We start from the raw sequence: 13,640 nt of genomic DNA on the forward strand, positions 1-13,640 counted from the left end.
GAACGCAATACAGTGTTGAAGTCATGAGAACCTTTGTCCTGTCCTTTTGGGTCACTGTGACACCGGAGGACAGATCAGATGACATGTCAGTCTACAATTCCCATGTCTATTTACTCTATCAATAGACCCCAAATACTGAACCTGAAAATCTGGTCCTTTGCTCATTATCTTGCCTGGAACCTCTTCTGGAGCTAACATAGCAAACATGGATGGCCTGTTGATAGGCTTGATAAGATATCTTTCCTAAAATGTCAAATGGCCACTGTTGTTAAGTATATGTGGAACTAATATCCCATGTTGCTAAGTGTTAAAAAAAAAATTTGCACTCCACTCTGAGGTTTTAGTGCTCTTGCTGGACTTTTGTCACTGATCACTGAAGCATCATGTGAAGGGATATTGTGTGTGTGCGTGTGGTAAATATATCCCTTTTTAAGACTTTCCAGTTTGAGGTAAGTCATTCCATGGCCTTGCGCTAATAGTCAAGCAGCTATTCCTGTGGTCACTGTAGCCTACAATGCTAAGAGTACTTGGTCATTTTCTTTAAAGTGTTGACTGATGTAATGGGCTGCTGACACACATTATCACAACACAGTTATATGAGATACCGGCAGTGGTAATCTGACTTTAAAGGAACAGTCTAAGAGAGATTGGTGATGCTCCAAATAGGCTTGTGTGAGTCATGTTCAGTTGTTCAACATCACCTTAATTTCGAAAATAACTGGTGAGATGAATACATATATATATATATACTTTTTCTCCTTTAGGCAAAACAGGTTTAAACAACCTTAAGCAATCTTTGAAAACCAGTTTTGAGTGGAAGATCATTATGACATAAACACGTTCACGAACACACACACACCTGCGCATGTGTCTGTGCGAGCGTTTATGTGAGTTTTCAGTAGGATGGATGCGTGTGTGAACGTTTCACATGTAAAAGTGTATGTGTTTCGTAATGTGTTTTTGTAACAACAGTCTGTTATTAAAGTCGGCATGGCTTGTCCATCGCCATATCATTGTCAAACCAAACAGTGCCGCTTTAAATAGTCACCCGTCTAGATTGCCTCCGCCCCCTTCCGACACCGCTGTTCCGTACACAATCGGCCATTTTTCTAGAACGATTCTAGAAATGAAATAAATCCCCATTTTTGTTGGGGTCCACCGAAAAAAGTGGCCTGTTTAATTAGCTATTTCCCAGCTATAGGTGAATACATTTGAAATACATAAGTGAGTTTAATAATATATTTAAATGTTCTCTTTCATAAGACAGGTTGCTTCGAAATACGAAGTCGATTTTAGAGCCTATTCTAGACGCTGGATGAATAGGATGGAATGGGATGTTTAGCCAACAGATTAGCTACAACGTCATTGTTCACTTAAACAAAATGATAATACAGCCGATTTCGTTTTTGCTGAACCATGCAATGTGTTCAGAATGTCTAATTGCATGCAGCGTCTGCCGAAATATGCGGTGTCATTATATCTAATGGAAATATTCAACAATTTAATCTACTTAAATTGTGTTCTACACATCAGTGCAAGCGTTTTGTGGCTTCACCGAATTGATAGGCTCAAGGTTAATACTTTAAAAAAACGGATTGTCATTAGGGGAATGGGAATTGTAATATCTTAGTAGTTGCCTAGAACATCTGAATGCAGATCAAGAGTTAGCAGGTTGGATAAAAGTCTGCTAAATGAATACATGGATTCATTATTTAGTGTAGTGCTGGTGTTACCCAGGAGAGCCTTTAAATTTGACTGTGTATTGTTCTCCAGGTTCTCATATGTGAGGCACCATGACCCAGAACCAGGTGATCCTCCAGTTCCGCTTCTCCACCTTCGGAGACTCCATGCTGCAGAAGATGAACCTTCTTCGCCGCCAGAGCCGGTTCTGCGACGTCACGGTGCGCATCAACGACCTGGAGGTTCCCGGGCACAAGGTGGTGTTTGCCGCCGGCTCGCCCTTCTTGAGGGACCAGTTCATCCTGCAGGACTCCAGGGACGTCCAGATCTCCACCATCCAGGAGGCGCAGGTGGGCCAGCAGCTCCTGCTCTCCTGCTACACCGGCCAGCTGGAGCTCCCCGAGCTGGAGCTGGTCAACTACCTGACGGTGGCTAGCTTCCTCCAGATGGGCCACGTGGTGGAGCAGTGCACCCAGGCCCTCAAGAAGTTCATCAAGCCCTACCCTCACCTGCAGCCCCAGAAGCAGGAGGAAGAGAGGCCCTCCTCCCGCCACAGAGGCCTGGAGCCTCCGGCCGCCCCTCCGCCGGCCGCGCGCCACCAGGTGGTTGACGAGGACGAGGACGACGACCTCATCATGGAGCCCAGGACTCCGCCCCGTGGGCAAGCGGAGCAGGAGCTGCTGATGAAGGACAGCCCCATCACCATCGTGAAGGTGGAGTCTGTGAGCGAGGGCGTCTCAGACACAGAGAACCCCCCTTCGGGACCCTACCCCCCCAGCAGCCCCCCATCCTCCCCGCTGCACTCCCCCGAAGCCCAACACTCCCTCATCAACTCCACCGTGGACACGCGCTCCGGCGAGATGGCGGGCGAGATGGCCGGCCTCCCCATGCCAGAGTACCCCCTCAGCCCCCCTCCCGCCGCCACCCCCACGGGCAGAAGCAACAGTCTGGGTGGCGGCCACCTGCGCTACTTCGACAAGTCCCTCCAGTGGTACCACCAGTGCCCGAAATGTGCCCGCGTCTTCCGCCAGCTGGAGAACTACGCCAACCACCTGAAGATGCACAAACTGTTCATGTGCCTTCTGTGTGGCAAGACCTTCACGCAGAAGGGCAACCTGCACCGGCACATGCGCGTCCACGCCGGCATCAAGCCCTTCCAGTGTAAGATCTGTGGCAAGACCTTCACCCAGAAGTGCTCCCTGCAGGATCACCTCAACCTGCACAGCGGAGACAAGCCGCACCGCTGTAACTACTGCGACATGGTGTTCGCCCACAAGCCCGTCCTGCGCAAGCACCTCAAGCAGATCCACGGGAAGAACAGTTTCGACAACGCCAACGAGCGCAGCGCGCACGACGGCGACTCGACACACAACGGCTACGCCATGTGAGACTTACCGTTGGACTTGAATGCACTGAAATCCAGTGTAGCGGTTAGCTGGTGACATCCATGTTTTTAAACCATGTTGGTTATGTTTATGGAAGGATCATTTAAGCTACTCTGGAACCTGTCTGTGTTGAATGTCATTTTGTATATGAATACTGTCAGCCTGTTGATACATGACTCCATGTAGTTTTTTTAAGATCTAGCTTCCAAATCACAGTTTAAAGATATTTTAGAGTAGGTTTAACTATTTAGCAATTTTAGGCCACTGCAAGTGTTCTTTTGTGAAAAGTTGTGTGCCAAAGTGCTGTTTAAGAACTGACATGATTTCCCTTCTCCTTAGAAGGTAATGTAGGACCAAAGTGAAAACTGTGTTTCCATATACATGTAATTTTCAATATCAAATGACTTAGATCAGTGGTTCTCAAACTATGGTACGCGTGCCCCCTTCTAGTGGTACGCGGAGGAATCTCAGATTATTTAAATACCGTAACCATGATATAATTGAAATGTGATTTAAAACAAGTTTTGCCTTACCTATAATATTTTTGTTTCAAAACAAAAAAAAATTTTGGCACACGCTACTACCTGACTGTTCCCGGGTAGTGGCGCATGCAAACATCCACCATAGTTACTGCGTGAACTGTGTGTAGCTCAATAGGCTAGGCTTACGCTACTGTATTTAAAAAGTCGGTCATAATGGTGGTACTTGGAGAGTGAAACATTTTCTGAGGTGGTACGGGGTGTCAAAAGTTTGAGAACCACTGACTTGGATAATAAATGTGTCTTAGATCTGGTGTTGTAATGTCAACAGGTTTTTTTTTCTTCTTAAGGAATATGTTTTGTGGCCAACTTTCATCTGCCTTAATATATATTACATATGATTAAGAATCCTGAATAGAATAAATTATTTCCCCCAGTGAATCATTCAAATGTTCTTATGACGGTGATAGCTTGCAATATCCAGAAGAGGGCACTGTTGCAACACCATATTGCATCATCTGAAAAGTATGGCTCCAACATTGCTATCATCTCCAGCTTGTATAGAAGCATTGTGTGTGTGTTTGTCTGTGTACACACTCCTAGAGCAGCTGCTGCAAGAGGAAATCAACTATAATCTTCTCACTGCTCAATTATGTAAACTGGCATCCAATTAATTTCATAAACTCATTTGGCCAGAACATACCTTTTTTCTCTTGATTGTGCTCCCAGTATGTGAATAGCCTTTCAATTAGCCTCTCAACATACTGTCAATTAAACATTAACAACTAGTATTATTGGTTCACACACAATAGCTCCAGTGGGACATTTATCAGTATAGGTTGACACATCCACTCTATACTGAAACAATAATTCCAGGTCCAATAAACTGCTCTTATGTCGACATGTTTGACATCCTTTATTGCTCCTGGGCCCCTGCTCTCCCCCTCCCCTCTCTTTCCTTCTTCTGCCTCCAGTTATGTGCACAGTGTTTTTATAAATGGGCCGCATTGTAGAAATATGGGGCCCTTTGTCAAACAACTTGCCATCTACAAATAGCACTAACTCCTCTTAGTGGCGAGCATCAGTGTTTCCTGTCGTTTGTCATGCCCCGGGACCTCAATGGGGCTTTTATTCTGAGACGGGCGACCCCAGAGAACCCGGAGGCTGCAAGGCTCCCAGTCTACACCTGTCTGAAAGGAGACCGGACCCAGTCTACACCTGTCTGAAAGGAGACTGGATCCAGTGTACACCTGTCTGAAAGGAGACCGGACCCAGTTCCACACCTGTCTGAAAGGAGACTGGATCCAGTGTACACCTGTCTGAAAGGAGACCGGATCCAGTCTACACCTGTCTGAAAGGAGACTGGATCCAGTTCCACACCTGTCTGAAAGGAGACTGGATCCAGTGTACACCTTGTCTGAAAGGAGACCGGACCCAGTTCCACACCTGTCTGAAAGGAGACCGGATCCAGTCTACACCTGTCTGAAAGGAGACTGGATCCAGTCTACACCTGTCTGAAAGGAGACCGGACCCAGTTCCACACCTGTCTGAAAGGAGACCGGACCCAGTCTACACCTGTCTGAAAGGAGACCGGATCCAGTCTACACCTGTCTGAAAGGAGACCGGATCCAGTCTACACTTGTCTGAAAGGAGACCGGACCCAGGTCGAGGGTGTTTAACATCAGAGGAGGGAGACACTGGTGCCGGGGCAGGCATGGGTCTCACTCTGGAGAGCAGGGCAGCTGTCACCCGGGAACACATCCAGGGTGGTGGATCTGAGAGCTGGTTGGTTGATGGGCAATGGATGGATAAGTGATGGATGGATGGATAAAGAATGGATGGATGAGGGATGGATAAGTGATGGATGGATAAAGAATGGATGGATAAGTGATGGATGGACTGATAAAGAATGGATGGATGAGGGATGGATGGATGAGGGATGGATGGATGGATAAAGGATGGATGGATAAGGGATGGATGGATAGATAGATGCACAGACAGATGGATAGATGGACATTGTGTATGGAGGGGTAAATACTGATACTGGGTCTATTGGTACACAGTGAACTAACTCAGTGACATGTCACTAATAGCCCTGACCGCATCAAGTGACAAAACAACAAACCCACACATAAACAACGGAGTACAATGGTACGGGAGTACAACGGTACTTAGGAATGATTGGCTGGACCTGATGTTTCCTCCAGGATCACAATGACTCTTATTGAGAGACTTGTTGCTCTTGTTGGTTAGTTGTAACTGACTTAAGTATTGTACTCGCTGTGGAATATATTTTTGTTGCTTGCTTTTTCCACAGGTACACCCTTGCACTTTTTGAGGTTCATGTTGTTTAATTATAACTTGTTTAACTAAATGCTCTTATCGTTCTTTCCTTTGGGACTTAGTTAGTTTTCACAATGTATGCTTCATGTTTTGGCTACCCGCAATGTTTGGGGCTATTTCGTTGTTATGATCAGTAACCTATGCACTTTTGTAAAGCTATCTTTTGGAAGTCGCTTTGGATAAAAGCGTCTGCTAAATGCATAAATGTAAATGTAAACTGTAAACACCATTGTGCATGATAATTGGATGACATTCCCTCTCATCTGAGTTAAACAACATGAAAAAAAAACGAGTCAGTCAGGGACAAGAACAGTGGAAGGACCCAGAAAAATGTCCACTCTGTATGGAACCTAATTAATAACAATGTTCCTCAATCCTTTTGCATAGAAATCTGGGATTGCAGCCACTATCTCTGAAAGTGTTTTGGCGGAATTAACACAGACACACTGCCTAACGTATTCATCACATTCAAGTGGTTGTGAAGTGTACAGAGAAGCCCTGTGAATACAACTGTTCTGATTCTTTGGATGACCAAGTCTCAAATGAAGATTTGTTCAGTTTAAATGTCATAATCATCAATTACTTTGTGATCCATGAAAGAAAGTTCCATTAAATGTCCCTTAAGAGGACATCTTATTGGAAGATGTTTTTAGCATCCATGAGGGTCTTGCTATTGGAGGTTAACAGTGAGTCTGTGTGTTTCTCTTCCTATCTCTATCCTAATCAAATTGTGTTGCTAATGACGTAGGATCAACATCTGAGGCTTTCTGTCAGTGTGTGTGTGCGTGTGTGTCGAGGGTGGGGGAACTGTGACAGAGAGGGGAAGAGAACATGTGTGTGTGTGTGTGTGTGTGTGTGTGTGTGTGTGTGTGTGTGTGTGTGTGTGTGTGTGTGTGTGTGTGTGTGTGTGTGTGTGTGTGTGTGTGTGTGTGTGTGTGTGTGTGGGTGGGTGGGTGCAAGCGTTGCTGTGAATACATGTCCTACGCATGTTCCTCTTAGTGTGTGATCAGGATGCCGTCATGTGTGCGCCGCTCTTCCCACACAATCCTGTGGTTACCGACCCTGGTAAAGACCCCACTGAAGGCTACTTTCTGTCATGCGGTAGCAGACGGGATACAGCCCACAGCCAGCTAGCAGACAGTAAGGGTCCTGAGGTTTACTAAATGAAAAGTCACACGTGAATGAGCAAAGGAGTGATATTAAAGTTATTTATTAATCCAAGGTATTTCATATGTTACGTTATTACAGTCTCCTCTTGAGAAATTCCATAGGCTAGGTTGCGCCTTGCATCAAGCAATCTTCCGTGTCTGAACCCAACCCGCTGGTTCCAAGCTTTACCAAACTTTGACTTCCAAACCCCGTTACGACGTTTTAACATGCAACGAAAAGCGAACATGGGGCTCTCCACAGTTTATAAATGGAAATGACTTGTCAGTATGTATACTAAATTAAATTATTCCAGACGGTGAAGACTGTAGGGGGTAAGTGTGGTGCATTATTGATGAAGGAGAGCCCAAGAGATATTCTTGAAACCCAAAGACCACAGTAGGCTACATACAGACGCTTACAAGGAGGGAATCCATCATGTCAGTTCTGTTAATAGCCGACTTCCATCTATTCCTTGTTCTTAATCAGAACCTTGAGATGGAGGCATCAAAATCCTTTTAAAAATAGACGTTGTCTGCCAGCTGTGGCAATTAGCGTAGTTTCCAGTGGGGGGTTTCCAGTGCGAGTTAATGTGCGCTTATGTGGGACACGTCAGGGATTTCATCGTTGACATAAGGAATGAGGGGTGTTTAAGAGATTTCAGGCCGCTCTCAGCAGTGCAAACATTCGGTGTTTACACCTAGGGGACTCGTTTAATCTAAAGCCTCTATTTTAAACAATAGCCTGTAATTACATCAACGTAACTGCTTTAATGAACATCCTACTGGGCTACCACTCCCACTCCCATAATCAACCTTCTTCGCATGCTAGTTTCCCTGAACCTCAGACGTCAGGCGTGTTTACTTAAAAATTTCACCAGCTTTTACATATGAGAAAGTTTACAAAACATTCCGTATCTGAAACTCAGTACGTCCGAATCTTTTCTATTTTACCTTTCTTAGTTCTTCCACCCCGTTACCGCACACCGTTGATTTATGCAGTACGACTCACAGTTCATATTTAGTGACCATGGACACTTCAACGTCTCCCTGCGGGAGAAACCAGTGGCAGAGATTACATCTGACCTTACTTCCATTCGTCCTGTAGCCTTATGTTGCGCGGGTATTTCCGTGATTACAGTAATGGGGTTAAATAATGGCTGGTATTACTGTAACTGGCGTTTAGCCTTGGATGGTTTCATTACACTCATGATGGTGAATTAAATCTGAATGACTGATTGAGATGTTCAGTTCAGTTGGTAGTGCTCCGGGGGCTGAAAGCATACAGGGTTCAGGTTTAGGATTTGATTGCAGTAGGCTATCGAAACATATTACTAAGATGTACTCAGTTAAAACACACCACACTCAAGCTTACTGTATAAACCTCCGACCTTAAGTAATACTACACTCAAGAGATTTAGAGTTAGATTTAGAAACTCAAAATATGTAGGCTATCCTTTCGAAGGCTTGCACATGATGCTCATTACATAAAGTAGGCTACATTCTGTTCCTTGAGGTTTTAGGTTGGTTTTGGTGCAGTTCTATCAGTGTATGTGAAGATCTCTGTGACACGGCTTGTACATTGGGCTGTCCAAATAAAATTTGATTCGATTTTGTTTTGATGACGAGTCTTTAGCACTGCCTTAATGCCTTGGCCCTGTCCTCCATTAACGCCGTTTGTGATGGTCTCTTTCCCGAGAAGTCTCTCTCTCATTTCATACAGTGGCCACATGCAGACTGTCATTGTGAAAATAAATTGCCTGTGGCACCACGAAGGCCTCTCGTAATGAACCATGTGCCTGGAGTTAACTCAATTTGGATGCTAGGTTCAAATGTGACTGTTTCTTTGCAAATGGGAATTAATGGATGCAAAAGGAACATGCGAGGGGCTGGACTGTGGGTTTGTACAGAGGGTTTACTTGGCACTCCCCCATGTGTCTTTTCTCACCTCTTTCTTTCTCTCTCTATCTTTCTCTTTTTCTTTCTTTCCCCAAACCCCACAGCCACTCCCTCTGTTTGTCCTCTCGATCCCTTTTCTCCTCCAAGGTATTCATGTACGGTGAACGTGAATGACTCCTCTGTGCTGCTCCTGTTCTGCCTGCAGCACGACCTGTTCTGCGTTGATAACAGGAGGAAGTGTAGGAAGTGAGGTCACCCGCCCTCCACCCACCAACCGCCACTATTTAGCCGACACCTTTCTGGTTCCCTTGGTGACGTCGGGATGTGGCGAGGTTGCCGTTTACACGTCTTGAGGGGGAGGAGGGGGGGGGTGTTTGTGGCAGAACAGACCCTCCGCTTGTTCGCCAGGCACCTCGGACCCCCGGTTCAGTCCCATAACGTCGGCAGATGTGCGTTCGCTGACCCCTGACCCCAGATGTAAACACTGTCTCTGATACCTTACCACCCCCCCACCCCACATGGACCATATGGTGAAGAATAACAAGCAAACTCTCAATGCTGGCTCTGTTTCTACCCATCAACTCGCCACAGCACTACAACTGTGTGTGTGTGTGTCTGTTTGTGTGTGTGTCTGGAGAGGAATTAAAACAACCTCCCTGGTCTGCCCGTAACAGGGGATATAGACCGTCGTTAGGACGACGCAATGCTTCCCAGATCATGTGGCATGCGTCGAGGAAGTGTGGTAACAGGAGCTTCTCGGGCTGTCTGATTTATATGGACAGGTCCCTGTGTGTCCTGCCAGATCAGTCCTTTATTACCCCAGTGGCGTGTTGTGTTGCAGTTTGTGTACACAAAAGCTTCGGTGCTCCCCTCCTGACCGGAGCCAAATCTGGCAGCCGAGGTTCATCATGCATTTTAATGAGCTGCAGGTGAGCAAGGAGGAAAGGAGCGATGCCCTGCTTGATCTTCCTCTGAAACCAACAGTCTCTCATTAGATGCCAGTTATCATCTCCTTGCTCTCTCTCTCTCTCTCTCTCTCTCTCTCTCTCTCTCTCTCTCTCTCTCTCTCTCTCTCTCTCTCTCTCTCTTTCGTTTCTTCTTGCAGACACATAATTTTCCCCCCCACGAGTGATGGCAGTGCGTCTGTGTCTGGATGTGTGTGTGTATGCACTTGCCTGGTAGTATAATGGGCTTGGGCATCGGTTAATCTCTTCTGTTCTGCGGCGCACGTGTCTACGTGAGAGTACACACACCGTGTCAGGACATTTGCACGCATACTCGTGTGTGATGGAAGCCTTCCCACAGACTGCTGTAGTGCACGTGGGTGGGTGTGTACCGTCTGTGAGGAGAAAGCCCCCCTCACCGCCTGGCGATTGGCCGAGGACGCAGGAAGGGAGGAGCCTGTCTCCGGCGGCTGCTGCTGCATGCACAGAGCAAGAGAGAGAGAGAGAGAGAGAGAGAGAGAGAGAGAGAGAGAGAGAGAGAGAGAGAGAGAGAGAGAGAGAGAGAGAGAGAGAGAGAGAGAAAGAAAGAAAGATAGAGAGAGAGAGAGAGAGAGAGAGAGAGAGAGAGAGAGAGAGAGAGAGAAAGAGAGAGAAAGAGAGAAGGAGAAAAAGCAAGTGAGAAAGAGAGAGAGAGAACGAGCGACACAGAGACGGAGAGAGAGACAGAGACAGAGGAAGAGAGAAAGACAGAGGAAGGGAGAGCAAGAAAGAGCAATAGCGTGAAAGAGAGAGAGAGTAAAAGGGGAGGGAGAGGGCAGAGGCAATTTCTGCATCATTGCTACAGCTGTGTAGTGAGCAGTCTACTCCTCTCAAACAGCTCTCGGACTCTGGCTCGTGACAGACAGGGAATTAGAGAGAGAGACTCTTCTTGACTGATCCATCACCTCAGGACGTTTGTGTGTGTGTGTGAGCGCCTGTGTGTGTGTGTGGGCGTGTTCCTCCTTTTCTCTGGTAGTGGATACCGGCATTAAGGATACTTCTCTCTCCAGCTGTATACTGAGTTGATGTTATTATCAGGACACACCGCTTCACACTGCTAAAGAGACTTCTGGATGTTTACGACCCCGTTGTTGTTCGGAGAGGATTTGCGGTCCTGCAGTCGACTGCTTTTGTTTGCAGAGACTCAGCTGGACAATTCCCATCAAAGAGTTTGTTTTTTATTAGGGGGGAGGCTTTCATTTGCTTACCCGGAGTGTTCGCATCACCAATCTGCTGGACTGGCTGAACTTGGGAGGATTTTGTGTTTCCGCACATCCTGTGTGAACTCTCTCTGCATCCAGGTGCTCCACTGTATGGGACCAGGGGACCCCTGCTGGGATCAATACCAGTGAGAACACTGTTTATGCTGCAAACTCGGTGTCCTGTCCTGCCCAGGCTCCTAAGTGTGATAAGTTACCCCCGCCAGCAAGCTCTGGACAGAAGAAAATAAAACGGGTTGGTTTTCGGACATTTTTGCATCTCTCGAGGATTCCAACTCCATTCTCAGTCCTTTCCCGGTTTTCCAGAGTTTTCCGGAGATGACGGGAAAGCGGAACTGACCTGCTCTCGGACCTCGCAGCTCAAACATGAACTCTTCCTCCTCCTCTTGGGTGAACCAGAGCAGCTCTCCCTTCTGCCTGCTGGGCGCGGCGGGCTACTCCCGCACGCTGGACACCTGCGTCCTCGAGGCGGTCGTCATCCTCCTCCTCACCGTCCTCATCATCGCCGGCAACCTGGTGGTGATCTTCGTCTTCCACTGCGCCCCCCTGCTCCACCACCACACCACCAGCCACTTCATCCAGACCATGGCCTACGCCGACCTCATGGTGGGCGTCAGCTGCCTGGTGCCCTCCTTCTCCCTGCTGGGCTACCTGCGAGGCCTGGACGAGGAGCTCACCTGCAAGCTCTTCGGCTACACGGTCTCGGTGCTGAAAAGCGTCTCCATGGCGTCGCTGGCGTGCATCAGCGTGGACCGCTACATCGCCATCACGCGCCCGCTCTCCTACGCCACCCTGGTGACGCCGTGCCGCCTGCGGGCGTGCATCGCCCTCGTGTGGCTCTACTCGGCCCTCGTCTTCCTGCCGTCCTTCTTCGGCTGGGGGAAGCCCGGCTACCACGGCGACATCTTCCGCTGGTGCGCCGCCTCTTGGCCGACCGACCCGGGCTTCAGCGCGTTCATCGCGGCGCTGCTGTACGCGCCCGCCGCCCTCACCGTCTGCTTCACCTACGGCAGCATCTTCCGCATCTGCCGGCAGCACACGCGCGAGATCACGCGGCGCCACGCCCGCTTCGGCCCGCAGGAGGGCGAGCGGGGCGAGCGCGGCGAGGGCTGCCCCGACAAGCGCTACGCCATGGTGCTGTTCCGCATCACCAGCGTCTTCTACATCCTGTGGATGCCGTACATCCTGTACTTCCTGCTGGAGAGCGCCGGCCTCTACCGCCACCTGGTGGCCTCCTTCCTCACGACATGGCTGGCCATCAGCAACAGCTTCTGCAACTGCCTCATCTACAGTCTGTCCAACAGCGTGTTCCGGAAGGGCCTCGGGGGCCTGTTCAGGCCGGTCTGCACCCCGTGTTTGGGCTGCGTGGAGGGGCTGAAACACCCCAAACCCTCCAGCCAACGCCCAGTTCCTTCATGCCAGGTGTAAGAGCCAACCCACAAAGTGAGGGTTGAGTTTGGCTTATTCTAAGGCATTGGTCCTCGGAGTGTGCTTTGTGATGCATTGCACTTGCATAGAGGAGGGTGGTTGGGTTCCACAGTGTTGTGTGTGGAGGCCCCCTGTGCCCAGTGCAGAGATAGGTGTCTGGGGAGCTGCCTGTCCTTTCAGTAAGGATGTTTGTAGGCAGGAGCCTATGGAGGTTCTCCAGGGTTCTCCTAGATGTTCCACAAGGTGGGGTGAGGTTTTGCGGCTGTTTGGATCACAATGTAGGAACGAGGACTGTGTCCGGGAAGGAAATCCAACAGAATGTGTGAACGGAAAGAAGTGGAATGCACACTAATGGAGAAGAGCAACGTTACCAACAGTCTTAGGCGACCATTTGGATCCCTTTGTAAACATCTACTGAAATCAAATGTAAAAAGAAAAAAGACAAACGCAACATAATTGAATTTTTGTGTTATAACCACTAAAGTGCTATAAGCAATTTTTCCTTCCACTTAAGACTTTTCAGCTGAATATTCAGCAACACTTAGTTCTCTCAGGGCGGAGACATTAAAGCTGCAAAAGAAACTTGTGGTGAAAGGACACCTAAAATACCTTTATTGATTACATTAAGTACCTGTACTGTTATTTCCCAGTGGTAACTTGTACAACTAACGAGTGAGTGGTCAATTTTGCGACAATTCTACGGTGAGCTGAAGTGTGTGAGATTAGCAGAGACCGGCTTGGAGAATGCGGTGGAGTCAGTCCATTTCCCAGACAAGAGACTAGGGTTTTATTCCTGTGTATTGTATAAAAAGGATTCCTCTTGAAGTTGGGTGTTGGAAGCAAGCTCAAAGCATGTTTATTCAGTATTGAGTTACACAGGAGAATGTTGATGTAGGAATTAATTTGTATTTTCTAAGACGGACGACTGCATGCCCAGAGGCATAAACCCTTATCCACTTCTCTGACTGGTCTTATGTGTGTAAGGAAACAAGTTTATTTATTCAGAATTTTACTTTCTGTCAGTTTTATATTCTCTGCGCTGGCTGTCGGATGTCTTTAGACTGGTCTCACTGGGGAA

At 47.8% G+C, this 13,640-nt stretch overlaps 2 protein-coding genes across 4 annotated transcripts; both read left to right on the forward strand.

Moving 5' to 3' along the window:
* Nucleotides 1-1,079: 1,079 nt before the first annotated feature.
* On the forward strand, nucleotides 1,080-4,363 carry zbtb26 (zinc finger and BTB domain containing 26). Of its 3 annotated transcripts, none has more exons than XM_062451636.1 (2): nucleotides 1,080-1,201; nucleotides 1,774-4,363. In XM_062451636.1, the coding sequence occupies exon 2, from the start codon at nucleotides 1,794-1,796 to the stop codon at nucleotides 3,066-3,068; it is 1,275 nt and encodes a 424-aa protein (XP_062307620.1). In that variant the 5' UTR covers nucleotides 1,080-1,201; nucleotides 1,774-1,793; the 3' UTR covers nucleotides 3,069-4,363. The 3 variants fall into 3 exon arrangements, with proteins under 3 accessions (XP_062307620.1, XP_062307619.1, XP_062307621.1); XM_062451635.1 differs by having other exon boundaries at nucleotides 1,088-1,224; nucleotides 1,774-4,362; XM_062451637.1 differs by lacking the exon at nucleotides 1,080-1,201 and adding an exon at nucleotides 1,333-1,671.
* Nucleotides 4,364-10,847: 6,484 nt separating this feature from the next.
* On the forward strand, nucleotides 10,848-12,562 carry LOC134012347 (probable G-protein coupled receptor 21). The gene has a single exon (XM_062452138.1). The coding sequence runs from the start codon at nucleotides 11,501-11,503 to the stop codon at nucleotides 12,560-12,562; it is 1,062 nt and encodes a 353-aa protein (XP_062308122.1). The 5' UTR covers nucleotides 10,848-11,500.
* The last annotated feature ends 1,078 nt before the right edge of the window (nucleotides 12,563-13,640 follow it).

Source organism: Osmerus eperlanus, chromosome 25 (genome assembly GCF_963692335.1).
Source record: "Osmerus eperlanus chromosome 25, fOsmEpe2.1, whole genome shotgun sequence".
Classification (NCBI taxonomy): domain Eukaryota; kingdom Metazoa; phylum Chordata; class Actinopteri; order Osmeriformes; family Osmeridae; genus Osmerus; species Osmerus eperlanus.

Bases quoted from the DNA above. Each gene is read 5' to 3' on its own strand.
- LOC134012347 (XM_062452138.1), top strand. From the start codon at position 11,501: ATGAACTCTTCCTCCTCCTCTTGGGTGAACCAGAGCAGCTCTCCCTTC.
- zbtb26 (XM_062451636.1), top strand. From the start codon at position 1,794: ATGACCCAGAACCAGGTGATCCTCCAGTTCCGCTTCTCCACCTTCGGA.